This window comes from Solea senegalensis, linkage group LG17 (genome assembly GCF_019176455.1).
Source record: "Solea senegalensis isolate Sse05_10M linkage group LG17, IFAPA_SoseM_1, whole genome shotgun sequence".
Taxonomy (NCBI): Eukaryota; Metazoa; Chordata; class Actinopteri; order Pleuronectiformes; family Soleidae; genus Solea; species Solea senegalensis.
The window spans coordinates 16,641,697-16,668,227 of record NC_058037.1 but is presented as its reverse complement, the minus strand read 5'-3'; the positions used below and the strand labels follow the sequence as shown (position 1 = coordinate 16,668,227).

At 41.9% G+C, this 26,531-nt stretch overlaps 1 protein-coding gene across 1 annotated transcript in view; it reads left to right on the top strand.

Moving 5' to 3' along the window:
- The window catches only part of man1a1 (mannosidase, alpha, class 1A, member 1), a 124,711-nt gene that overhangs the window by 77,209 nt on the left and 20,971 nt on the right, over nucleotides 1–26,531 (top strand). Inside the window, 1 exon segment of the mRNA XM_044049770.1 lies at nucleotides 23,674–23,768. Coding sequence (XP_043905705.1) covers nucleotides 23,674–23,768 — 95 coding nt within the window.

Genomic DNA, 26,531 nt, shown 5'->3' with positions numbered 1-26,531 from the left:
CTTTTATTGTATTTCGTTGTCGGTGCAACAATTCCTTCCTCGGAGGTTGTTTCCTGTGGGCTGTGGAATGATACGTGCTGATTTTTTTCTCTCATGTAAAAAAACAATCACTGACTGGTGAATGACGCATGCGAACAAAATACAAATGAGTGATTTAATATGTGTCGCAGTTGGCGTCCAACTCCAGGGAACGCCGCTCGTCTTTCTGCCTTACCTCATTGATTGCCCTGTGTTTGACTGATTTGGTCTGGCCCAGTGCAACCGCTTGATGGATTTCCGTGGCAACGGAGCGACGGCCATTAGCCGAACTCGAGGTTCCTCTCGCCGCGCCTTGATGGATCCGCTCAAAGGTTTTTATTGTCAGTGAGTGATTGGAGGGGAACGCGAGGCAGTGCAGCTTGGCTCGGACGAGCACACCTTCGCCGGTTTCCCTCCGCTAATCAATTGGTCTCCATTAAATCTTGGGCTTGTATTAAATCCCACAAAATCTATTTTTTGGATTAAATCGTCTCCAGTGTTGTTTCAGCTGGACTACAATGGACAGCAGTCGTGGTCCTTGAAGCTTTCAAAACTAATTCAGATCCAGTGCCGACTGGGAACTGCTCTAATTTTGACTCATGTGATTAGAGTTCACCATAAACTGGACCCTTTAACTCACCATCAACCCCAAACAGGTCGTCATAAGACACAAGATTCTGCATCAGTCACTGCGATGGAACGTCGTTATAAATCTGCTCATTATTGTCAGTATCTCTGGCAGCTTCCCATGTTTTGTTTCCCCTCGTCCTGAAAACAAAAAACCAGCACATTTCGCTGCATGAGTTCGGACACTTTCCATCTGCGTTTGCTGAAGCTGACAGCCGAGCGTACAAAGATCATGACAGGGAAGCAAAAGGTGACTGGAAACGAGCCGAGTTAGGAAGCAGCAGGCATTCTGGAGGTACACAATCCTTTTTTTGATGGTTGTTCTGCCATAATTGCTGACAGGGTGGTAACTTGAAGGGTAAAAAAAAAAAAAAATCGGATTATTTGGCTTATTGTTTTGTGCTGGTGGCGGCTTTGTGAAAACGTCCAAAAACTAAAATAGTAACGAGAAACAAGGGAAGCTTTGTCACGTTGTCACGCTAACAACAGCAGGAAGGAAGTACATGTGATGTTCTCATGAAAAAGTCATTTCATGTTATTATTCATGTTGGCGTTGAGTCAGGCTGACTGAACCACCCAAAAACACAAGTATTTACACGTTTTTTTTGTACAACCACAGCTGCATGAAGCCAGAACTTGTACACACATGCACGTAGTGTACAAAGTTTAGAAAGTTTCCAGGCAGCGACACACAAGTGCCAGCCAGTCAAAGCATGTTTTGCCAATATTCAATCACAGGTGCAAGCCAGTCACAACACGAGTAAGCTCAAACAGAACTCCATCCTCTCATAAAAGGCCGTTCTTCAACATCACATTGCCATCTGTTTACTTGCAGTAGTTGCCTCGAGCACCGACGTCAATCCAGAGCCAAGAGTTAGTTAAAGTCTGTGTGAGTCCCTTTTGAAGAAGATGTGAAACCTTTGACCCTTACATTCAAAACTGTTGTGTTTCCCAAACCTTCTACTTGAGCCCAATTTTTAAAGACGGCAAACTAACTTGACCCATATCTCAATTTAATTTGCACATAGAGACATATCCACGACACCTGCGATCATTTTGAATTGGTACACAAACAATTTCCAAGAGATATTTGGTAAATGAATTATGACTTTTTTGCTTGTTATTTAAAACATATAACCAGTCAAACTTGTCTCGATTGGTTATCAGTGGTCTTAATGGGTTTCAGCTCCTCCCCGCAAGCCAAAAAACCTGTCTAACATATTCTTAAACTAGCGTGCATTTGGGCTTCGTGACACCTTTGATTTAGGTTACCTAGATTATTTTGACTTTAAGTGAGATGTGGTGTGAGAACTCCCACTATACCATCTTTTTAAAGTTTTTTGTAAGCCTCAGACACACAAAAACCCTTCAAAAACAACTCTAAACTCTGTAGTACACGTGCCAGGCCTGTGTGTGGCACTGAAACGCTGCCGCAGAAATAAATTTCCCCCAAAAATACCATTTTAATGGCTGTTAAAATGCTTTTTTGTTAAAATGGACAAAAAGCCCAAACTTTTGTGGATTCTCTGAAACTTCTCGTGTGTACGAACCCTAAATTTAACCCCCAATTAATTTCCATTGTTTGTTCACTGGCTCTATGTGGAGGTGTTAAAAACACACATAGCCAGTCGCCCTCTGGTGCTGCATAACAATGGTGTTGTTGAGAGAGAGAATGACTAAAAAATAACTCAAATGTATGCACGGTAAAGTGTCTTTAATTAAAGCGGGGAATATGGTGTCTGACATGCTCAAATGCTTTCAGTCTGTTGCCTCTTTTTTTCTCTCTCTCTCTCTTCTCCTCTCCCATGTGCCCTCAATTAACATTCATCACAGTGTGATTAGACAGACGCGATCCAGATGCACACAGTGACGGCGGACGGACGGCAGCACAGGGACAACGCTCTTGTGTTCAGAAGCGAGATGAGTGAGGGCTTTGTGAAAGAGGAACAGAGTGGAATCAGCTGAGAGAGATGAGAGCCCTGTGTGACAGTGGGTCAGTGTTTGGCCTGAGAAAATGACTTTACATTGAGCAGAGACAGGAAACGGCAGTAGCAGCAGCAGCAGCCTTCAGTAAACACATTCACCGCTGAAGCATTTTCCTGCTAATTCATGTTTACTTATTTGCTTCTCACGGTTCGTTACACCCGGCTTATTTTGGATAAGAAAATAGAACATATGAAACCCAGATGGTTTTGGTTTGAACTAATTGAACTATTTATTTACAGTGTAATTCAATAGTGTACAAAAAGAAAGCGAAAGGAGGTTAGGAAAACAGAAAGAGAACCCTGCAAAAACAGAGCTATCTAACTTGTTGGAAAATAAACCAGAAATAAAGCCCTCACAAACACTACTACTAAAAACCGTAGACATTCTTTCACATAAATTCTCTGATGTGTGCAGGTTTAACAAAATCAATATTGAACCCTCAAACCCCAAAGTATTGTCTTCCAGAACCAACAAAAACCCACAAACACTAACAAAATCTGATCTGTGAAGGGTCACCACCATCACAGTAAGGATCTGAGCTCCCATAGACCTTATTTTTGACAGAAACAGAAAACTGGATGTCTGCCATTGTTTTTTTTGGGGTATTCAAGACTTCTGATTTGGCATTTCCAGTCAGTCTTCATGACAACAACTTTAAAAGATAACATGACTTCTCAAAAAACAAGTACCGTATGTGCAGTCAGGAGGTCTGTATAACGCTTGGTTTAAGCGAACGGCTTTAATGGAATTTTGATCATCGGCCTGCACACAAGACGGGAATATGGACACGTGACATGTTTTTAAAATGTTCCTCCAAAATTGGAAGAAGCCACTAAAACCACTATACTATGTTCGTTTTAGAAGAGTCTATGCTATGAAGTAAAACTTTCAACGTGACGTCAGCAGCCACAGGAAAACCACCCTAATTATTTCTAAGTTAAGTATTGTTAGCAGGGTGTTTTTTTTCCTGTTAGAATATCAAATGAATGCCAGTAAACAATGTTCCTGTTTGTTAGAGATTCCAGAATCACAGAAAAATAGCTGTAAATTGACCACTTAAACATCTTTGAATTCATGTAAACTCTGCTATCCCGGTGGGGGGTCTAAGGGATTAACGTGTTGTTGCAAAATATTGCACAGCACATTAATCCCTTAGACCCCCCCACCTCTTGGTCGCTCTGCTCCTGCTCTTTTTTTTTTTTTTGGTATAGAAAAAGCCCTGGTTAGTGTCTGAGTTGGTGTCCAAAGTAACAGTTGTGTAGTTAAAACTAGAGGGTATATTACAGACTTGTGTTATTTAACCATCATTCATTAACCCATCCACACTGAGCGACCGCACAAAATAATCAGAAATACCCTCCTATGTTATATAAATCCACTTCCTACTCTCTGATATTACATTTCCATTTGTAATCGATAGTTTCACTACATTTTTAAGAAAGCGAACTCGCCCTATTCACAAATCCATGAAGGAAACAAATACAGGAAGTGCTGCACAAAAATAGGAGGCCCGGAGGTACTTCCACACACCAAAAAAAAAAAGACAAGCCTGAGGCACCTGTGAAACCGTTGAATTTCCACAAAAATATTCTGTGATCTGCAAAAAAAAACCACCAAACCCACACGTCCACAAATGGAACAATCATCAGAGAAACAGTCAAACGCTGTGATCAAACATGGACGGACACCAAAACAAACAGCGTTGATGTGTTTTCAAGGCGATGCCAGTACAAGTTTTCTCTTGATTTAGTTTTTTTCCATCCTCTGGTGAGTCATGTTTGACATCACAAACATGACAAGAAACAATCTTTGGAAGTGACAAAAGAAAAAGGAGCTGCACAGAGACCAGTGTCGCAGTTGTTTGTTACACTCGTAAACACTTCGTTCAAACTCCCCGGTGACTGATCAATCTCAGCTCGCTGTATGAACACTAGTGCACATCGGGAGCTGCCAAAATAAGGTACGGGAAGAAATTAGCTCCGTTTTTATTGCTAATGAACGAGGACACCGGAGATAAAAAGCTGCCTTTCATTGCAGAGACATTTGACCTGAACTGGGAAAACGCGTTTTTTTCCACTGCAGACACGAGCCAGATGCTAGTGTTTGCTGGTAATGAAGATGAGATTCTTCAAGGCTAAATCACACAAACCATGAACAACACACAGGTTCACACAACTTCTTAACTCTAGATTATAGTGTCTTTATTTTTATTTATTTATTTATTTTGACATTTGTCCACTCCTTGGCAAAATTAATAACCAATAAAGGAAAAGGAAAACCAGGCCGCTTCAAAAACCTTGTCTCGGATGTTTTATTGCTATGCAGTTCAATTAATGACCACTAGGCAAATACAGTGCTATACCTCTAATGCAAAAACTCTTTTAACACCAGCAAAACCATGTTGAAGAAAATAATTTTCAATACTACAGTACATATATATATATGTATATATATATATACATATATACAGTATATATATGTATGTATGTATGTATATATATATATGTATGTATGTATGTATTTATATATATATATATGTGTATGTATATATGTATGTATATATATGTGTATGTATATATGTATGTCTATATATATGTATATGTATATATATATATATATATATATAGAGTGCAAATCGCTTGCTCCATTTTCATCTAACGTCACTATAACCAGTGTGTGAAGTATACGTGAGGAAGAGGAGGATGATGAGAGAGCCAATGATCTTATTGGGAATAAATAAATCCGCCTCCTGTGAAAAGTCTATGGCTGACTTATTTACAACCATCGTATTTTAACATCAGGTGCTACAAAAAGTTTGAGAACCTTAATCGTAGCAAACCACCAACCGAGACTAGGATTCCTAAACTAGGGAATCACTCTATGAACTAATGATTCCTAGCAGGGCCTTCCTCGTGTAAGTGTTTATCGATAAATGTCCAAAACAATCACAACGATGCTGGCGTCCACTACTGACTGTGTGTCTTCGGGCTTATTTATTCATTCTTTATGGAAATGATCGGACCACTCATGTCCTCATCTGTCTCTTCACACTGAAGTAAATAAACTCAAATGTTGGGTTTTTTTTGTCGATACTTGGCTGTGATGCCAAACTCGCAGCCACCCGCAATGTAAACCCATCTGTGACCTCACGCTGCGCAGGTCAACGCAATGACCTGCGCTTCTGTCCACTGACGCCTCAGCCGCTCACACACACACACACACACACACACAGGGTGGTGGTCGACAGCTTCTATCTTCTATCCTCGGGAAATCTCATTCACTCAGTGAGGAAATTGGCTTTACTCTAGGAATGGGGAGAGAAAAACAACCAACCCCCCTCATCCTTTTTCTCCCCTTCTTAACCGTCTCTGTTGTCCTCCTGCTGTGCCCAAGCAAATCTCCTCATATATATATATATCCACACACACACACACACACACTAGTGGAGTTATCCTCCAACAGAAGAGACAAAATTTCCTGGATATCTATCTTAATCTCCTTTTAAAGCGGTCTAATCTGCTCTGAGGAGGGCTCCAGATGGAGGCAGGGGGATTGAGGACAGAGGAGAGTCTGAGCGATAGGACGCACACACACGCACACACGCACACACACACACTTCAACCGTGTTCATTGTACCTCAAGAGTCATGAAAAGTGCACACAATAGCACTTTTTCCTGTGAAGAGCGATCAGTCAGCTCAAGTCCACACAACTGTACGTTAACGTTCCGGTCAGAAATAAAACAGATTTAATAAGAAACATATAAGAGTAATTCAAGTGTGGGTTTCCTTGCATTGATATGAACCCATGCTGGTGGACAAAACGACATCATTTCAAAGTTTGGGTCAAACAACTAATTGGAGCTAATTGTTTGGTCCATAAAATGTCAGAAAATGATAAATAAAAGTTGATCGAACCTGGAAATGATGATGTCCTCAAATGTCTTGTTTTGTCCACAGACCAAAAATGATTCAATGAAAGCAATGAAATGAAGAAAATATTCACGTTTAAGAAGTTAAACAAGAAAAGGAAAGATTCAAACCGAAAATGAATAATGGAGTAATTGTTTCAGCTCTACAACTAACCGATGAATTGAGCAAGTAATGGATAGATCAATCCATCGTGAAAAGAACTGTTGTGTTGAATTCTCCTCTGCAGCAATTTCCAAATCACCACCGTCGCCACAGTGGAATCAAGCCATTGTCAAAGTGTCAATTTTCTCTAAATAACAAAAAGCAGTAACACAGCGATGAGTTCAGAGTCCAGTCTCCACCGAGGCTCGGATGTTTGATGACTGTCATAACAGCTGTCTCTCTCTCTCTCTCGATCTCTCTTGTTAACGGTCTGAAAAACAACAGACTGGTGTTTGGAGTCGCTCTGACGGCACGTCGCTGTCATCACACCGACTTCAAAGTCTTAAAATTGAGCCTTTTTCTTGATTCTTTCTGAAGAGGCCAACATGAACAAGTGGCCGTCGGGGTTTGTTCTGTGTTGCCGGTAGAACGCGGCTGGACGTCAATAATGTATGAGCGAACAATGAAAGGCAGTCGAGGTTTCGGCCAGGAGATGAATTAAGATTATGAAGATCTGAATAAAAATACAGTGAAGTCATCTGTGAATCCCAACAATTAAAGGGAACTTTTCAGCGTCTTATTTTCTTGCTTCTTTGCCCCGTATAACAAAGAAATAATTAAAACTTAAAATATTGGGTTTTTGTGACCAAACGATTCATAAATTACTCAAGAAAGTAATCAGCACTTCCTGTTTTGTCGCAAAATGCTGGCTAACTTTAAAATGGCTGACTTCCTGTTGGTTGAGTTCAGGCTCGTCGAGAAGCTTATGAAGTTTTGAGCAGATTGGTCAAATTGGTGAAGTTACAGGCCACTTCCTGTTTAGTGGTAAAAATTCGCCAAAATGCCGATGTTTGGAGTGGCCACGTCCCTTTTGAATCTGCAAGACCTTTCAATAACTCCTCATCTTTGATATGTCTAGTCCAAAATTTTTTTGGACATTTTTTTGACGTTGGTATGATTAACGTTCTCAAGCGAGTTTGTTTGTTTACCGAACGTGCAAAATCGCCAAAAATTGATGCTGATATTCGAAATGGCTGACTTCCTGTTGTGTTGATGTCATGGTCCCAATAGACTTTTTTGTTCGTCTTGGGCTCTGGCATCTTTCTACCAAGTTTCGTGAAATTTGGTGCAACTTAGATTCAGCATTGTCCTGTGGGATTTCAACTTTTTGAGCCATTTTGCTCGACTTTTACATATTCTCCTTATTTTTATAGAATTTTTCACCAGTTGTGATTTGCGTGCCAATATTTGTTAGTTTTAGTTACACCACTGTGTGAGAACTGAGGCCTTCATAAATAAATGACCCTGTATTATAATCTGTCTGGACCAGTCGATAGCACTGGGTCTTTACATGACCTACCCCTCACACACACACACATGCACAGAGCAACTCATACACACAACAATTGACTGCTTGACAAGAGGGAAATTGGTTTGGTCAACAGGGTCACACATGGGCTGAGTCTTCACACTTTTCACTGGCTTACCAAAGCATTTATCACACTGTCTGTGTGTGTGTGTGTGTGTGTGTACTTGCAAACAGGCATGTCATTCTGCACGTTGAAAGATCTCAACGATTTTTCAGCCACCAAACAAACACACAAACACACTCACGACCCCTTCCTCCCGCCGCGCTTTGACAGACTGTGTAATTGCGACACCACACTTTGCTTTATTTCCCCCCCTCTCTTCCCTTTTGTCCCACGTCTTCTCTCTCACACACACACACAGAGGCCACAGTGGTCTCTGTAAGCCACTTATGCTGTGTAACATTTGACTCTGACGCTTTAACAGAAAGGAAGCTATAGTTAGCACGGGAAAAAGAAAATGAGAGGATTTGCTTTCAAGTCCTGCACCAGAGTCTCCTTTAACCTCCTTCTGGGACGCTGTGCGCGGCAAACAGACTGTTCTGTATTGACTCCTGCTATCATAACACATTACAGCATGTATCTGAATATATTTCCTGGATAAGGAGGAGGGGGGGAAAAAAACTAAACGTCAATATTTATTACCAGAATGATGGAAACCTGCCTCTGGGATTGGAAGTGGAAATCTGGAGGGGATCAGCTGCACGGAAAGATGATTTGTTGTAGCAATCCAATGGTTAGTCCAGTGTCATCTGGTGTGAAATAACAGCCACTTGTATTTGTATTAATTTATTCAAAAAATAAGAATAAGAATACACACAAAACAATATCCAGGCACTTGAAAAGCATCTTTCTGCAGGGAGCTCATAACAGCTCATGATACTTTTTACTTAATGAGATTTAAAACCGCCATCCTAATTGTGTGTTTATTACCAGACGTATCGTTAATGACTCTTAAAATGTTATTTTTGAGTTATTTGACAAGAGTACATTTCCGACGTCTCAGGATTATGATTCTACAGTTCTCCGGTTTATTTTCCTTTTCCATACCTGGATTAAAAGATTAATTTGCATCACCGGCTTTTCTAATTTCAAGCATCCACAGATACATATCACCTTTTCAAACAGCAGCAGCAGCAGCAGCAGCAGAGGACAAACTGCTGCAGTGCACTGTGTGGTGCAGCATAATAACAGCAGTGCACAGCCCTGTTTGTTTCAGGGACAGTGTTTTTTGCTTTGACTTGAGAGGGTCAGGTCAGCACTAGCTTCCAGTGGCGGTGCTGAAGTAGACAGCGGGGAGTCTCGAGTGTGGAGGATATTTTATTTGTTGTTTGTGAAAGCGCGAGTGTGATCTCTGGCAGCGGTGGCACAGGTCACGAAAACAACCAGAAAAAAACTGTATTATGATATCAGTAGAAGGCCAAAGTTTTCCCAAAAGCAGAAGAAGAGATATTTTATTACACGATAACATTTGTTTTTGTTGCTATTAAACCTTTAATAGAAGCCAAAAAAAAAAAAAAACTGCCGTGGTATTTTTTTCTGTCGTCGTCTTCTTGTATTTATTTAAAAAATAATTCTGAGGAAACACTTTGGCGAGGCAGAACAAATAAAAATACACAAAATAACCTAACACTAATGCTGAGGTTAGAATGAAGGCAGGACTCGGGTGTGAACATGATCCACTCTGCATCAACAGTGCGAGATAAGATGTAAATTTGGTATTTAAATGGCGCTGAGGCAAAGTTCAGTGTGAAAGCTGAGAGTGGTTTGGCCTGTTCTTGTTTGATTGACAAGGTGAGTGATAAAATCTATTTATGCGTGACTATGTGTTTTCCTCTTTTCTTTAAGCAGCAGTAACTCACACATTTTTGTCATTATTGATCAATAATTCAAAAATTACTTCTGCTCCTCCTCTAAAGTATTTCCAGTCATCTGGATCTGAAATGATGGGAGACTTTATGTGCTGAATATTACTTCATATTGGTCCCAACGAGCAGAATTTGATACATTGTTTAATTTTTCATCTGGGTCAGTTCACGTTCACAAAGGCAAATCTAAAACCGTACTAGAAGTTGGACACAAAAGTCACATGGTCGGAAATACTGCTACTCATATCCAACAAATCTATTTGGAGTTTCTACATGATGGCGCATCGGCAGGTTCATCTTCCCTGCTGCTTTGGTGCTGGCCTTCAGGGGGCGCTGACAGTGAAGCAGCTACAGCTTGGTGTTCTCATCCACATTTCCCAGCGAGAAGTTGAGAGTCGGAAACAGATGTAAAGGACTTGTGCCGTTAAACGGTGTCCATTCTCCTGGTCTGGGATGTCCAAACTCTTTCTCCTCTGCCAGTAAAATAGCGAATTTAACCCAGCTAGCATTAGTCAAACTGCCGACATGCCACTGTTTCTAAGCCACGGGACAGAGGGTCCTGAGCCGGAGGTGTTGTCCTCATCATATTGCCCACAGCCAAGAACTGGTGGCGAACTTTGGTGGAACTTTGGTTGGCGACTTTGGTGGAACTTTGAACTTTGAAAACTTTGGTGGCGACTTTGGTGGAACTGTTGGCGACTTTAGTTGAACTTTGTTGGCGACTTTGGTTGGAACTTTGGTGAACTTTTGGAACTTTGGCGACTTTGGTTGAACTTTGTTGGCGACTTTGGTGGCTTTGTGGCGCTGTGGGGTGACCATGCTCTGCTAAATGTGCTATATCACCCGCAGAGGAGGAACACGGACTTCTCATTTCAGTTGATCAGCAGCTCTTCTGCTGGTTCTCCCTTCTCCTCACGTCCAGAAGTAGATGAGATCACTGAGGATGTAGCTGTTCCTCGTAAGCTGCGGACAGAGTTCGCACCGATGACGAACTGCTCCAAAATTTTCTTGCAAGTGGTCCTAGACCACCTCTTTCAAGTGGTCTAGAGTCCCGTCCCCCTGTCTAAGTTCACGCTGACCAAAACAAACCGTACTAAACAAAGCTGGTGTGAACTCACCTTTGGACCAGTACACACAGTAGTTCAGAGAGAGAGGGCGCCTCCTGATGGCTGTTTAGCAACGGTAACAACTTCTCCCCTGAAAAGAATCACTTTTAGTATCGTCATATTCTTCAAATACAACGTGACCCTGCCTGGACTAGATCCATATTAATATAAGCCTGCACTATAAATAAGCTTAGCCTTAAACTATATGTCATATTATTAAACCTGTGTATGTCCAACAACAGAGCTGCAATGTCCAGGGACTCAGACGCCGGCAGTTCTGCAGCAGGTTATTGTTAGAAACCCTGAAATGCCCTCCGAGTTTATGTGTTCCTTTGTTTCTGGTTCCTGTCGCGAGGCCCAAAGGGAGCTAATCTGCTTCCGATACCCGCACTCATTGGACCTTATCTCGTTCTCTGCGAGGACGATAAGGCAGAGAGAAGCTATTTGCCTTGTTAATGTACTCAATCGCATGCATCTTTCAGTGACACATGAGGCAGAATGAGGGTCTCTCTCTCACATTTGAGTGTTATCAAACCCAAGGCGCTATCTAATCACAGATTATCCGCCGACTCTGACATGCCCATTGTTCTGGCGCTCTCTCTCCAATGTGTCCATCTGTCACTCATTCTCACGTCGTTCTTTGTCTTGTCCTCCCGCCGCTTCTGTCTGTTGTCTTTCTCCAATCAGTCGTTTGTGTTAAAGAGTGAATACAGGGCTTACATTTTAGACGTGATTTAGTAGAAAACCAACTGTCTGATTTGCAGAATTGGACTTTGCTGAGTCAGTGATCTTTAAAATTGTAATACAGAAAGATTACCGGAAAGAAACTGTGGCTCTGCCGAGCAGCAGCCTCGCTTTGCAGCTGCACAACCGCTTTGAAAGCGTCGTATTTAACACACTCGTGTTGCTATAGTGCCGACCCGTTGGCCCTAAAGCTTCTGCACTTAGATCAGAACAGTTCCAGGAAAATGCTCTGATTAAAAACCTATTGACCCAAAGAGTTTTCCCAGCACAGCATGTGAAATACCAACCACTGCAGCTCAGCATCGTGTACTTGTGTGTTTATTTATTCATTTTAAATTGCAGCTGCGGCGGCCTTTTGTGCTGTAAATGTGGCGTTTGGAAATCTACAGATTCACAAACTTTGATGTTAGTTCGACTAAAACGGAACTTTGTACTAAACTCGGACTAACACACCCAGATAATGTCATTTGGGAGTCCGATTTTTGCTGCGTCCGTATGTTCAGACGGACTAGACTGAGATTTATAACCTGAAATAGCTGTTACACACGGGCTGGTAAGGAGTCTTTTGGACTGACGAGTCGCAACTCACAGAAATTTATATTGTAAAGTTCAAGGATGGCGGGAAGACATTCATTCAATATGCTAACTAGTAACCACCAGCTAAACTGGAAACAACTTAATCCTGACAAGCTGAAATAGGGGATATCGCCCCCTAGCTTAGTGGAGGTGTTTTTGTTTGGTTTTGTTTGCTCACACTTAAGTTGATTGTAGTCAATTCCAGATTTATTTTTTTTTTAAAAAAGCAGCGTCGTCTGTAAATATGCATGTAAATGGACTAAAAATAGTCATTCATTAATTCAACCCAAAACTCTTGTACTTGTTTCAGACCGAACCTTCACCTCATCTTGAGAACTCTGAAGTGATGGGAATAGAAATAGAAATGAAATATGAACTACTGTGTTTTTACAGAATGATGACACAAATTTATTCCAGTTTTTTTTTAATTAAAGTGTAACTAAACCCCTAAAGCATTGTTTTCACACATAAACAAGTGTAGACGTGTCTCTAGTTGATGTTATTTGCTGATCCAGGTGTAAAGTATTGAAATTATACATTAAAATCAGTGTATCTACTGCCCTCTGTGGTCAAACACCAGCAACTACATTCAGATTCTACCATTGGCTTTCTCAGTCCACCCTTGCATTTATAGTTTCTTCACCCTCTTGTCCAACCAGCGTGAGGCTCGTTATCCCAGACCCCTCCCCTCTTTTATAAACCCGGAGCCGTCACCGCCCACTTCTTTGCCTTTTTTAAAATCAGGCAGAGAAGAGGGGATTTAGTTACCCTTTTAAAAAAATGTTTAAAGTTGGAATTCACGCAGCAGCTGAAGAGAAAACAACTCAAAAGTCACCCTGCGTTTGTCTCTCTGACCCGAGTCGCTGCTCCAGGTCTTGACTCTGAGTCCCGACTGTGTCCATATGGTGTCATCTCTGCTGGAAGATCCCACACACTCACACAATATCAATGCCCAGCGCGGGGAGCGTGCCTCCTAACCTCCTTCACCAGGCGACTCTCGCTGTTCCGTGGGACTTTCAGTCCAATTACATCAGATCCCTGTCTGGCTTTGTTTCCAGGCCTGTGAGCCTCTGAGCCTCTGAGGCCGCGTGTTCATCCTCAGACGTGTGTTTGTGCGGCGGCTGAAGTCACGTCTCGTGTCTGTTTGATGTTTGACTGCTGCTTTTAAGAACTAACACAGCAAGTCAGTCCGTCTGTCATGTCTAACCAGGCCCCGAGTGTGTGTCTTCTTCTATTTCTTACCTCGTTAGGACCTTTTCTGGGATAAACACTGATTTTGTCAGGACCAGTAGTCCTCACGGAGAGCAAAAACCTGGTCTTCATGAGGCAGAACCTCATTTCTGTCCGTGTTCTTGTATTTGTTACCCTTTCTAGCATAAACGCTAAGCTTGTAAGGACCAGAAGTCCTCATGAAGACCAAAACCTGGTCTTAATGAGGCAGAACCTCATTTCTATGTGTATTCTTGTATGTGTTAGCTCTTTGGGACCTTCTCTACGGAGATCAAAACCTGGTCCTAATGAGAGGGAACCTCATTTCTTTGCATGTTCTTGTATTTGTTACCTCTTCAGGACATTTTTCTGTCTCTCTATATATATAGTTTCTGTATTAAAGAACAAAGTCTGAGCTTCAGGGCTTTTTTCGCCTGTGACATTTACTTCCAAAGAAATTACACCACATCGGAGTCGTCCCGGTCACCGCGTCGTCCCTTGGATCCGGTCCTTGACGTGTTTAACACACCGTAAATTGTAAAACGGTTAATGATGACGCTGTGGTACGAGTTTGCTCTCTTACACCTTTTGTCCTCGTCGAACTGTCTTGAGTGAATATTTGACACTTTAGTGCAGCTGGAAGCTCCTCCTGAAAGAGGAATATTCCTTTTCAAACAGTCATCGTTATCGTTTCATTTGTTTCTCGACGGCACAACTTTCCGAAACACTCAGCTCACCGCACTCGTCCTGATAAACTCTCCCTAAGTGTCTGCAGCGTTGCATGAGCAGACGTACTGTAAGTGGACGATCTGCCAGTAAATTACCTCGTCGCGTCTTAGCCCGCTGTTTTCCAGCAAGCTGAGATGCATATTTTTTTCAATTAAAGCAAAAATAATGCGTGTCATTAGCGTAGTAATTAAGCCGGCGTTGTCACTTATTGTTTTAGGGATAAGTGGGTTAAATGAGGTGTTGAATGAGTAGAAAAAAAGCCATTATCAGGGGTTTCTTTGTTGATGAATGTATCAAATTCCGTCCCCTTCTTTTTTTTCTTTTTTAAGTGTGCTTGTGTTTCCATGGCAACTGAAGTGGCTCTCAGCTGGATCCAGACAAAAATCTGGATATGAAAAATTCAGTTTTTGGTGTAACACGTGGGTATTTTCTGCTAGATTAGCAGGTGTGTTGACATGTTTTTGGACTAAATTGACACGGTGAAATGGAGCGTGACGCTTGTTGCTCACCTCTTTTTCCCTTCATCAGCTCCATCCAAACACATCAGCCCCTCTCTCTCTCTCTCTCTCTCTCTCTCTCTGTCTCTCTGTCTGCAACTTACCAGCTGTGACGAAGTGAATCTTCGATGCGAGTTCACGTCTCCTCCGTCAGCTTCATTTCCATAGTGGCGCGGTGAAAAGAGCCGACTGTGGAAAGTCTGCCGAGTCAGCATTAAGCGCGTCATGCCGTGAGAGAGGAGAGCAAATATTAGGAGGAGCTGATTCTCACTCTGTGTTTGTATTGATATGAAAACCCTCCAGCAAGTCTTCGCTTTCTTTTTCCATGTCGGCACTTTCCTTTCCTTGTTTCATTTTCTTTTCCCCACCTCTTCCTTTTCTTTCCTTTTTATATCCCCTCTATCTTCTCCCTTTAGGGGCCGCCACAGCAGATTGATTTTGACCGCTCATTCAGATTTAGTTTTAGTTGTTGGTCTAAGGACTAAAATACCATTTATTTTTAGTCATATTTTAGTCGTCTCAGATGATTAAGTCTCGGGATGCGTGCCGGTATCGGTCCGATATCGTGTAATCCGAGATATCGCATGTTTTTGGCGACTAAGATCTAATTGGTTTGTTTGTATTATTTAACTGTTTCTTTATCATCCCATCTATAACATAGTATTATTTTAGTTTATTAATGCGGTATTATTAGTTTGAATTTACAACACAGATAAAGTGCTTTACCAAACCGTTTCATGGATTTCTGCATGACTTGCCTCCAAATGTCCGTCTCGTTGTGTTTCTTTTAAAGTTTGTCTCCGCGTGGTTTACAAAGGGTTTTGTCTTCAGTAACATCGTACGTGAAATTCGACGCCGTCATTTCTTCCGATCAACCTCACCTCCGTACCTCGCAGCAGACGTCTGTTCTGATTGGTTCTCTTCCAGTTTACATCTAGGTTGTATTTGTTGGCAAAAGTGTTGTCGTCGTCGTCGTCGTCGTCGTCAACTTTATTTTTATTGACTTAACGTCTCGTTTTCGCCATTTCACGTCATAGTTTGCGGCGGCAACCAAACGAACCCTGTGTCCTCCTTCACGACGGCCATGAACCTTCTCCTCTTTGTCGTCTTCCTCTCTACCTCCATCTTCAACCCATCTTCTACTGCTCAACCCAATGAACATCTCAGCATCTCCAGGTCTTCCCGCTCCAGCGCCTCCTGTCTTTTGAGACACTGCCACTGTCTCCAGGCCAGACCTCTCCGACTCCCTCCCTTCCCTGTCCCTCTCATTTGCTCTCCAGTTACACAAGTTTTTTTATGACTAATTTGTCTCCACAAGTGTGATGTTTACCTTTCATCCTGTGCTTTCCCTTCCCTGGAGGAAACTATTAAACAGACAGAGTGAGAGAGTGAGTGGAGAGGCGGACAAGAGCGACCATTCACAAAAACTGTCTCCTCCTCAGTGTGTGTCGTCTCTGCAGTCCAGCTGTCGGGGCTTCGGCGTCCGAACACCAAACTGAGTGTGGCGGTGAATCCGTCCATTTCAATACGAAGCGGAGAGAAACGGTTAAAAGAACCTGTGAACAGAGCCAAGAACTTAACTCGCACAACTGTGTTTGTCAGTTGTTAGCAGTTAGCAGTGTTTGTCTTGTGTCTCGCCCGGGGACATTTACACTGCAACAGAGGGCGACGCCTTCTTCTTTTATTCTTTTGCTCCCGTCTTTGGATCAGCGTTCCTGAAGTGACCTGAGGGAAACAGAGAATGTTCAATTTTTAGAAAATCATCCCATTTTGACCTGATCTTTATTATTGATTTGAACTCTTTGGAGTATGAGGAACAAACTGAAGAGAGAAAACAAAATTATCTTTCAAGAATATTATGAGATTATTAAATGGCAGCAGAACGCAGATGTAACCAGCGGTCGACCATTAGCAGCCATTTCCTCCTCGACACAAGAGATGATTTCCTCTGGGTCTGTGTGATTCTTTCTTCCGAACACTCAGTTTCTTTCACGATCTTTTCAAAGTTCTGATGCTGATGTTCAAAAAAACATGTGTAAACATGTAGTATTTCTTTATTTGTGAAATCAAAACGAAGTGCTCCTTGTTCTTCATGTTGACTCAGGTCGCAGCTGATCGTCAGAGATTTTGAGTAATAATTTAGGGTCCGAGCCACAAACAACGTTTCGTGCCAGGAATCATTGTCCTTCAGATTATTATTATGTCAGCGACTTTCCAGTCATTTCTGAGGTGACGCAAACTCCTGAAACTTGGCATGGAGGGCAGGTTTGGCGAAAATGCGATATTGGCATAGTTCCTGAACCCATGCGTTGCTGAAGGGCTCTATAGCGCCCCCTAAGGTGAAACATGGATGGAGCGTGGCAGCATCAAGTTGCGCCGAGGTTCACAAAACTTGGTGGGAAGATGTTATAGCCCCAGACGAACAAAAAAGTCAATTGGGGCCACCGCTACAACTCAACAGGCCATTTTGAATTTGGCGTCCATCTTGACGATTTGCACTTTCGTAAATGAATGATTGATGTTTATCGTACCGACAAAAAAAATGTGTCGATTTGTACTGGACACATCAAAGGCAAAATGTTATGCGGATTCAAAAGGGCGTGGCCACGGCAAGCATCGGAAGTTTGGCAAATTTTGACTATTCACTACGAAACAGGAAGTGCTCTATAACTTCGTCATACATTGACCGATCGCCTCAAAACTTCAGAGAGACCGACCCCAAACTTCACCCAACGCGATGTCGGCCATTTTGAATTGAGTTGTACTCCCCAAAAAACAATTAAAGAAACATTTGTATCTTTTTTTTTTACCTGACTTTGCATTAGTCACCTCTTCTGGTTTTGCTGGTCACAAATCCACTGCTGTGGCTCCGTCAAACTACAGCAGGTCCTGCGGGGCTTATATTTACTCATTCTGTCTGTTGTGGGCACACCACGTTGTTCCTCTGCCCATGGAACACAAACTAAGCACCGACAACAGACGAGACAGAATGAGCAAATACCCAGAAAGTGAGAAGGGAATTTTTCAGACTTTTAAATCTGCGCATCCAGATGAACTGAGGTACGATTATTGTGGCCAAAGCACTTCATGTGCAAACAAATTAGATGACTTAAACTAGACGCTGAAAATGGGGAATAAAGTGGCGATAGTATAATTATCATTGAAGACAAATGAGAGATAAATGAACAGAAAATCACCTTTTATATGACAGAGCTACATAAAAAAGGGAGGGGGATGAGATGAAGGGCAGACGGGAGGATGGAGGTCGAAGGTGGTGCGGTGGCGTTCGGCCCACGTGGCTCACGCTGTGTCCCAACAGACGCTGTGGTAATCTGGACCACATGTCTCACCAGAACTGCTGGTCACCCAGAGGCCAGGCCGGGTGATTCATCTTAGTTAGGAAGCTGTCCAAGAGGCTCTCCACGGACCTCAACACCTTATCATGTACACAAACACACACACAACATATACTCCCAGCATTTTGTACTGTATATATAAATGTTATATAAAAATCTTGTGACAACCTTCAAATATCAGCATTTAACTCTATCAACACAATCAGAACCTGTCTGGACTTTAATCCTTGATGAAAAGGCCTTTAAACGTCAAAACAGGCAGAAATAAATGACACAAAATTGTGAATAATTAACTTTTCACATTCAGGCTGATATTCGAGGCATAGCGCGCATAATTGCTTCCACTTTGTTAAATGTTTCACGGTTTAGCAGGTGTTTGTTGTTGTTTTAACCTCCGACCTGGACGTTTAGTGTTTGGCCGAGTGTGATTATGGTCAGAGAGGCACAAAATGGACTCTCCTGGCCAACACAGGACATGACACAGATGTTGGAGGTGAATTTCAGTGTGTCCTCACTATTCACTTTAGGGATAATGCAATTATAAGCAAATTAAAAATACATCTATACCAGAATTCTTAGAAAAAATACAGTGTCACCATCTGGGAATAATGAGCGTGGGCTTGTTTTATTTATTGGAAAGAAAAAGACATAACCCGGCTTATATCTAAATGTAATGTAGTCTTCAGTAAGTGTATTAAATTCACACAGGGGGAGTTAATTGTCTTTTTCAATACAATGATGATAATTTTGTAAAGTCGGTTTCTATTTTTGAAGAAAATAGCAATAAAGTACGGCACATATGAGTGGACAACTGTAATTTTGGTGTCACGACCAGTTTTTACTTGTTTGGGACGGAGTTTAGGACGTCTGTCAAACAGGTCCAAAGGTGCATTTCTTTAAAAACAGTCCAACTTTGCTGTGAGAAGCACACATTTGGTCCGAAATACTGCTCAACTCTGCAGAGGTCTTTGAATCAGTAGCACCTGGACTCTGGTCTTCATGCTGCACTTTTCCAATGTACAGTTTCAGGCACGGCTCGACTCTAACGCTGTTCATCATCGTTTTCCATCACTGAAGTACCTTCCCAACGTGGGCGGAGTCAACTGCTGTGTCGCGGTTTTCTACGCGACACAAACACACAAGCTATTGACTTGTAAAGCAGTTGTTTTCGGTGTAACTCAATCATAAGAATCAGTTGATTGGAAAAAGATTTGCTCACAGAATCAGTTCAGTACCTTCCTGCATGTCACTGAACTGAAAGACCTCTGATTCGGGCTCATGATCGGCTTTCAGCAGTGCTGTCGCTAAATACACCAGACTCCTCACGTGTTCTTAAGTCTTTTTAACTGATCTACAGCTCGGCATTGTTGGCTTTGATTCTTGTGACGGACGTCGCGCTCGTGACTCTTCCAGTGACGACACTCTCTGACCAATCAGTGGCCGGCAGTCTGACGACGTCACATTTTTAGTATTGGCTCAGCTCGCTTGGAACGTCGCCAGAGGCTAGATAAAGGTTCATAAAATATTCTTCTCCTTCTTCTTCTTAAAGGCCTTTTGCGTCAGCCTTTCAAGGAGCTTATTGAGTTTATGGACTCACGAAACGTATACGACTGACTGGAGATGTTAGATTTAAGGACATGCCATCATCTCCTGCCAAATGTCCAGTCTTCTCCACAACCTTGGCCTTATTACGGCACATTTCCTCTCAGATGTAGTGACATTTCACTCTGCTGCTGCCGCTGCCTGGAGTCCAGTGGGGGTAACAACAGAAGCTTAGAACATTGAGGCTGACAGCTCATTTTCAACCACGACACCAGCGGCGCACAGAACAGTAAAGGGCCGCGACAAACAATGACTCTCATTAATCCATTAATGCGCCGATAAATTCCTCCACAAACTGAGTAGTTGTTGTGTTTAAGAGTGAGAAAATGTCGCCTTGCGTGTCCAAGGTGACGGCTTTGAAAGTCCTCCTCTGTTTAATTAACGGTAAACATCCTAATTTACTTCTGTAGATGATGAAGAAAAGCAGTGAATATTAACATTTATGACCCCTCTTGTTCTCCTCCTCCTCCTCCTACTCCTACTAAAAATACTTTCAACATTAAATCAGTTATTAATGTGCAGTGAGCTCCAGTGTTCTTTCATCAATGGGACGTCTCTGCTCTATAACCAACCACTTGTACCAACATTGACTTCATACAGTGTCAGACTTAGCATCGTTGGAACGAACACGTAGGAATGTTCCAATCAAGATTTTTTTGTTTATTCAATGGTTTCAATTTCATTTTAATTTGTCTTGATTATTTAGAATCACCAGGATGATTATTAGTCGGCTTGTGTCGCCTGCTTCCATTGATGCTGCTCTGTTTCTACGTTTCTACGTCCAACTAATTCATTAATCTGGTGAGAGCTACAGAATATTTTCTTCTCAGGTTCCAGCTTTGTTATCTTCTATTAATTCCACGTCATTTCTTTTTGCAAAATCAACTTGTATAATTCTGTAGAATCTGCTGTAGAGGTGTGAATAACAATGTGAATTTCCAACTCACATAGTACTCTTTCATTTTTATCTGCAGACATGTTGCTACGCTGTTTGTCTGCCCAAAATGCGATGTGCTGAATTCAGTGGTGATGTTAGTTCCGACCTCCGAGTTCGGATGTAAATGGAACGTAGCATAAAAAACCATCTTTCCCTACATGATCTTTTTCTCCTTCTTTTTTGTTCCTTATAAGTTTTCCATGAAGAAACCCCCCTCATAACAAGTCTAATATCTATGCTAGGAACACAGAAATAGAGGATTCTTGAGATTTTGAGATAGTGCTGGTTATACGTGGACACGAAACCTTTTGTTCCCATGTGCCATTGTTGTCGACACCTCCGTGCTTTCACGCCTCAGTGACATTTGGTCTAATCATAGACTTTGGTGGGAACCAGTCCTCGCCCTGTGGAAAGATTGTATTTGAATTGGTGTCAAATGTTTGTGTCAAAGTTGTACTGACTTATCTGATTAGTTTTCCCTTCACCCTTTGCTTCAGAAAACCTTACAGAGAGGATGTATCAGGACTCTAGAGTGTTATAACAATTGGTATATAAGGACACAACAATAAATCAGGTTCATTACCTGCAACATTCAGCCGGTAACTCCAGAAATGATCCTAAGATAGATACTGAGATCTGATTTACACAAATATACAGTAAAAAAATAAAAGGTTTAGTACATGTCCCGTGTGTGTGTGTGTTTGTGTGTGTTCCTCAGTTACCGTATAATTCAGTTGCCTATTAAAGCTTGTTGACAGTTTGCGTGATGGCCCCGGACAGTGGGTGTGTTTAATTTGTTCTTCTTCGTGCCCCTGTGAGTGTTCTTACTCTTCCCCTCTGTGTCCTCCTGGCATTATTAAAGGCATTAATCATGGCGATCTGACACCTTGTTACGACGTCGTCACACACACACACACACACACACACACACCCCGATACTTACAGTGAGGTAATTTGATGTCAACAATGCACCAAGTTTCTTTGTTTGAAAATGCTCCATCTTCTGAGGACAGTAAAGATCTGCCCGGGTCTCCACACATGGTAATTCTGTCAACGGAAAAAATGCTGTATTACCATCCTATAACATGAGCAAAGCTAGCTTATTTTACACATGTTGGCAAGTGTGCAACAAGATTTTTGAATTATTTCTTGGTTACTGATGAATTTAAGCCCTAAAATGTGTCTTTTACGCTCCATGTTTGGGCTCCACCACCCTCTTAGGGACACGTCCGTCTCTTTGGCTTTTAATTTTTCCACAAACTGTACCAAAAAAAACATTCTCTTTGTACACTGGACTGTTGCAGAGTGTATATTATTGTCTATTCAAGCAGTGTTTCCCAAACTTCATGTGCAGACCCACTTTTTAAGGATGACTAACTACTGTATCATGAGCCAGCAAAGGCAATTATGCAGCTACTATTTTACAGCCATATCTGCAACAACCTCATATTGTTTGGAATTAACAAATGAATCATTTCCGGGAGAGTTTATTAAATCAATTACAACTTAATGAAAAGGTTGGGGAATTTTTATTTACAAATTTGTCTTGGGACCAATTTTCGGGTCCTGACCCAGTTTTTTGGCGTCACTGTATTAAAGCCATCTTTCACGGCGACCCACTTTTAAAAGATGGCAAAGTATGATGACCTAATTCACTCATTTTTGGTTAATTATGGTTTCAGACTTCTTTTTTTTCTACCACCATTTCTGTGACATCTAGTGTTATTTTGAAGAGGAAAACCAGGTATTTTCAATAGATATGTTTGATCCAATTTTAAACCTATAGCACCACTGTGAATGCATTTTGAAAACTAACAACAACATATTTGTGCTGGTTTGTGAACATATTATGGAAATGTATGATTTCGCAAATGCTCAGCATTTTGCAATACCGCGATGATATCGTAGCCCTTAATAACCCCTAACACAAAGTGTCGTATCGTCTCATCCCTAAAAATAACATAAAAGTAACATTATGTTAGTATTGGTTTCAGTGATTCCCTTCCTGACGCAGCCCCTCCTCATTGATCCAGGTTTGGGACTATCACTGGGATTACTCTTGATGTGGCCCCCTAGTGGCTGGATTAACAGGAAGTAGCCAACATAGACTGAAGCCTAGCAAATCTGTGACTAAACTCCCTCTCTTCTCTTTTGGTGACTTCTTGTCAAGATCTTGGATGACATTTTTGTAATTGAGAGGTTTTCTTTTTCCCTTCCTAACCTGTGGTTGTGCCACTGTTTTATTCCCGTCACACACTTCTCTCAGCGCTCTTCCTCTTGTCATCTCGCAGTAACCTCCTCGTGCCCTTTTACTTTTGAAGGCAACGCTTGTAGAGTTTTCCATCCTCATCGTTCGTGACAAGTAGCCTCCCGAGCTTTTTCTCTCCAGCTCACATCTTTTTCTTCTCCGCCCCGCCTCCGTCTCACTTGCATCCCGCTGAGTGCTCGATCCCCGGAGAACAGAACTGGCACTTTGTTGACACTGTGTTCATCACTGAGTGTGTGTGTGTGTGTGCGCGCGTGTAAATCACACGTATTCCCCGACTTGAGCCACGAACAGCCACAAATCCACTTTTTCCGAAAAACCTCAACACCTGGTAATCCACTTGTAGTTTGTTTGCTGACTCACTGTTGAATTTGTCTCAGTTATAGTAAGAAAAATGTTGTTTTGTTGTGTTAAGTATGTCCATGTATGTGTGTGTGTGGTTGGACAGAATGTGGCTGCGACTAGCAACAACAAAGCGGGCGTGTGAGTGAAAGGTTTACAAGGACAAAATGAAAAGACGTTCCGGAAGGACGCAGTGAATGGGCGATGAATGAGCTGAACTTGAGCATTGAATTAGTTATGTATGGAAGAATGGAACATGCTGAGAAAATGTGTTTTTATTTTTCCTTTCAATTCTTTTGTCAAGGGAATGTTAAGTCTTTTTCAAACAAAGAGAGAATTTTAATGATATATGTTCTTCTCTTGTTCCTCAGGTTTTCCGTAAAAAGGCAGTGGAGCTGGGTGAAAAGTTACTGCCAGCCTTCAAAACGCCGACTGGTGTCCCGTGGGCTCTGCTCAACCTCAAGAGGTAAACACACACACACACACACACCTTTTTAGGTCACCGCATTAACATCCATTCATTTGGACATAACTCTAACCTTAACCTAACTGCAATTCAAATCTTAGCCTTAAACTTAACCAGTTCTTCAGATAATGAGGTTCTGCCTCATTAGGACCAGGTTTTGGTCTCCATGACAAGGAGAGAAAATGTCCTAAATAGGTCACACTTGAAGGAGCTTAGATTAGATTTAAATAAGAAAATTTTGAGACACGACAGTAAATGTTGTGATATTTAAGTGGTGAACATCTGTCTTTACGGCATTTTTTGTCAATTTACGTCATATTTACAATCCAGTTATTTTGGCCAGTAAAATGTATAACATGTTTAAGTATAGAATTGAACTCTTTATTTTAAAATGGCCTTTTCACATGCAAACCATAACCCCCTAAAAAGCCCTCCTAACAGGAAGTAGCTGCACTTTTGCACACGTGTAACAGAAATTCTGGTCTCTGGTACACGCCATGTCGCCACCATCTTGTGTTGCCATGTTTTGTTTTGTTTTTATCGTTACCAACTCCAGCATGAATTTCAGGGTTGTTTCCATCCACAGTTTCACACAGCCGATGTTTTTAATTAAAAGTGTATTAACAGAGCGATAAACATCACAGACACATATGTTGTCCTGTGTCTCTGATGCATTGGATTCATACATGTACATTATATACATTGTTCCTCCGGCTTATAGTCTCTCTCTCGTCTCTCCAGAGACAGACACAGCACTCTGCTGGTTTGTCCGGTGTTAATGAATTAAAAAACAGGTTGTCATGACGATAAATATGTTGTAACAAATTAATTTTCCCTCTGACTCTGTGGGTGAACAGACTCCGCAACCGCCTCTCTTTCTTCTCCCCGGAGTGTGACGCACCTCAGGGGATGGAGAGAGAGAGAGAGAGAGAGAGGGGTGTGTGTGTGTGTGTGTGTGTGTGTGTGTGTGTGTGTGTGTGTAAAGTGTAAAATCCCTTAGGAGGCCTAAGCAGATTGGTGCTGATGATGACTTTACCTGCATGACTGAGCTATGATGGACTGAAAGCACACACTCACACAAACTTGTTTACACTCCACCATCATAATATGCCTTTGACATTTAGCAACGCTGTGTATTTTAATTTGTTTCATCATTCAATCTGTTTTAAATAGGACAAATATGAGACACATGTTTGCCACTTCATATTTTAGATTATTCGTTATGTCCTAACTTGAATCTTTAGTCATCAGACCTTTAAGTTTTATTAAAAGACTGAATTGACTTCATGCACGGTCACTTCCTGACCTGGTCAGCGCGAGTATTTCCGCTACGCTGTCGGCCAAAGATGCAGAGATGAGATGTTACAGAGAGGGTTTGAGAGGAATTTAGATTTTAGTGTAGGCTGTACACACAGAGACACAGCTCTCTACTGTTGTTGTCCCATCACAACTTTGAGACTTAAACACCTTGAATCCCTCAGGGTGAAGCTCCTATGACCTAAAGTCCTAAAAGACAATGTAAACGTTTTTGATTGATGTGAGAAAGTTTTCCTCTTACAAAGTTTTCCCTTAGCGGCAACTGGCTGGTCGTAAGTTGTAAGGCCTTGTTTTGACTGACTCTTTGTACACATTGTATGCTAGCTTTTTTTTGGACTGCTAAAAAACACATGAGATACGACGAGATGCTTCAAACCACATACGGAGACGGTTTCGAATGTGATTTCGATCGGATTTTGACAGATCTGTTTCAATCTGAACATTTCAGTCGCTCAGATAGGATTTCAAAGTGTCTTCGTCAGTCCAAAAGTAGGTCTTCTCCGTGGCTTTAGCTCTCGCCGACGCCATCGCGTTGTTTGTTTCATTTCCAACAACGGTACTGCAGTTCTTCACATCATCTTCTACTTCTGTGTCAAAGACCGAGGAGTGGAGTCGTACTCCAGTCTGACTAAGCGTACACATGTAGGAGTAATCGGACTATGAATCACATTATCCAGGCATGTTAGTCCGACTAAGACCAGCTCAATTGTCAGACTAACCAGTTTACATGACAGACTAAAGTCTGACTAAAGACTTTTAACATACATGTAAACGCACTGACCGATGGCAACACGTAAGGCGTTGGGATTCGTAACAGGAACAGATTTCTGTCGTCCATTTTATTGATTTTTTTCCAGAGTACTTGTTTTTCCAGGGGCGTGGCCTGTAACCATAGAAACCCCTATGGAAAACGAGACTTGACTAGACTTTGAATGTGCCCATCCCTGCTAATCACAACGTGTGACAAGATAAAACACTTTCCACAAAGAACAGAGTCTTAATGACACGTATTTTCTGTCGCTCGACACATTTTAAAAGTGTTGAGCGACTGAGAGGAAATCAGGCTTCAGTCGGCATCGCGGGAGGAGACGCGCTCACACAGATCAGAGGTTTTCATATAAGTGGGTAATTGAGAGGAAGCACTTTTGAAAGCAATATATTTAGGAGCTGTTAGGCTGCCTACATAACCTTGACCCACATTGGAGCAGAATAAATCGGTTAAAAACACAGACACTCATGCAAACGAGGCCCAATTTTCTTCTTTTCCTTCAGCCCCGTTTCTCCCTTCATTACTGTATTCCCCAATTCCTTCTTCTCTTTTTTCCTGTCCTTTCTCCCTCCATCCGTCTTACCTTGATTGACCCAGTATCTCCGTCTGATCGGGGACATCATTCTGCAGGTCCACATCATGGCCTTGTTCCCTTTATTCCCTCTCTGCAGCTCTTC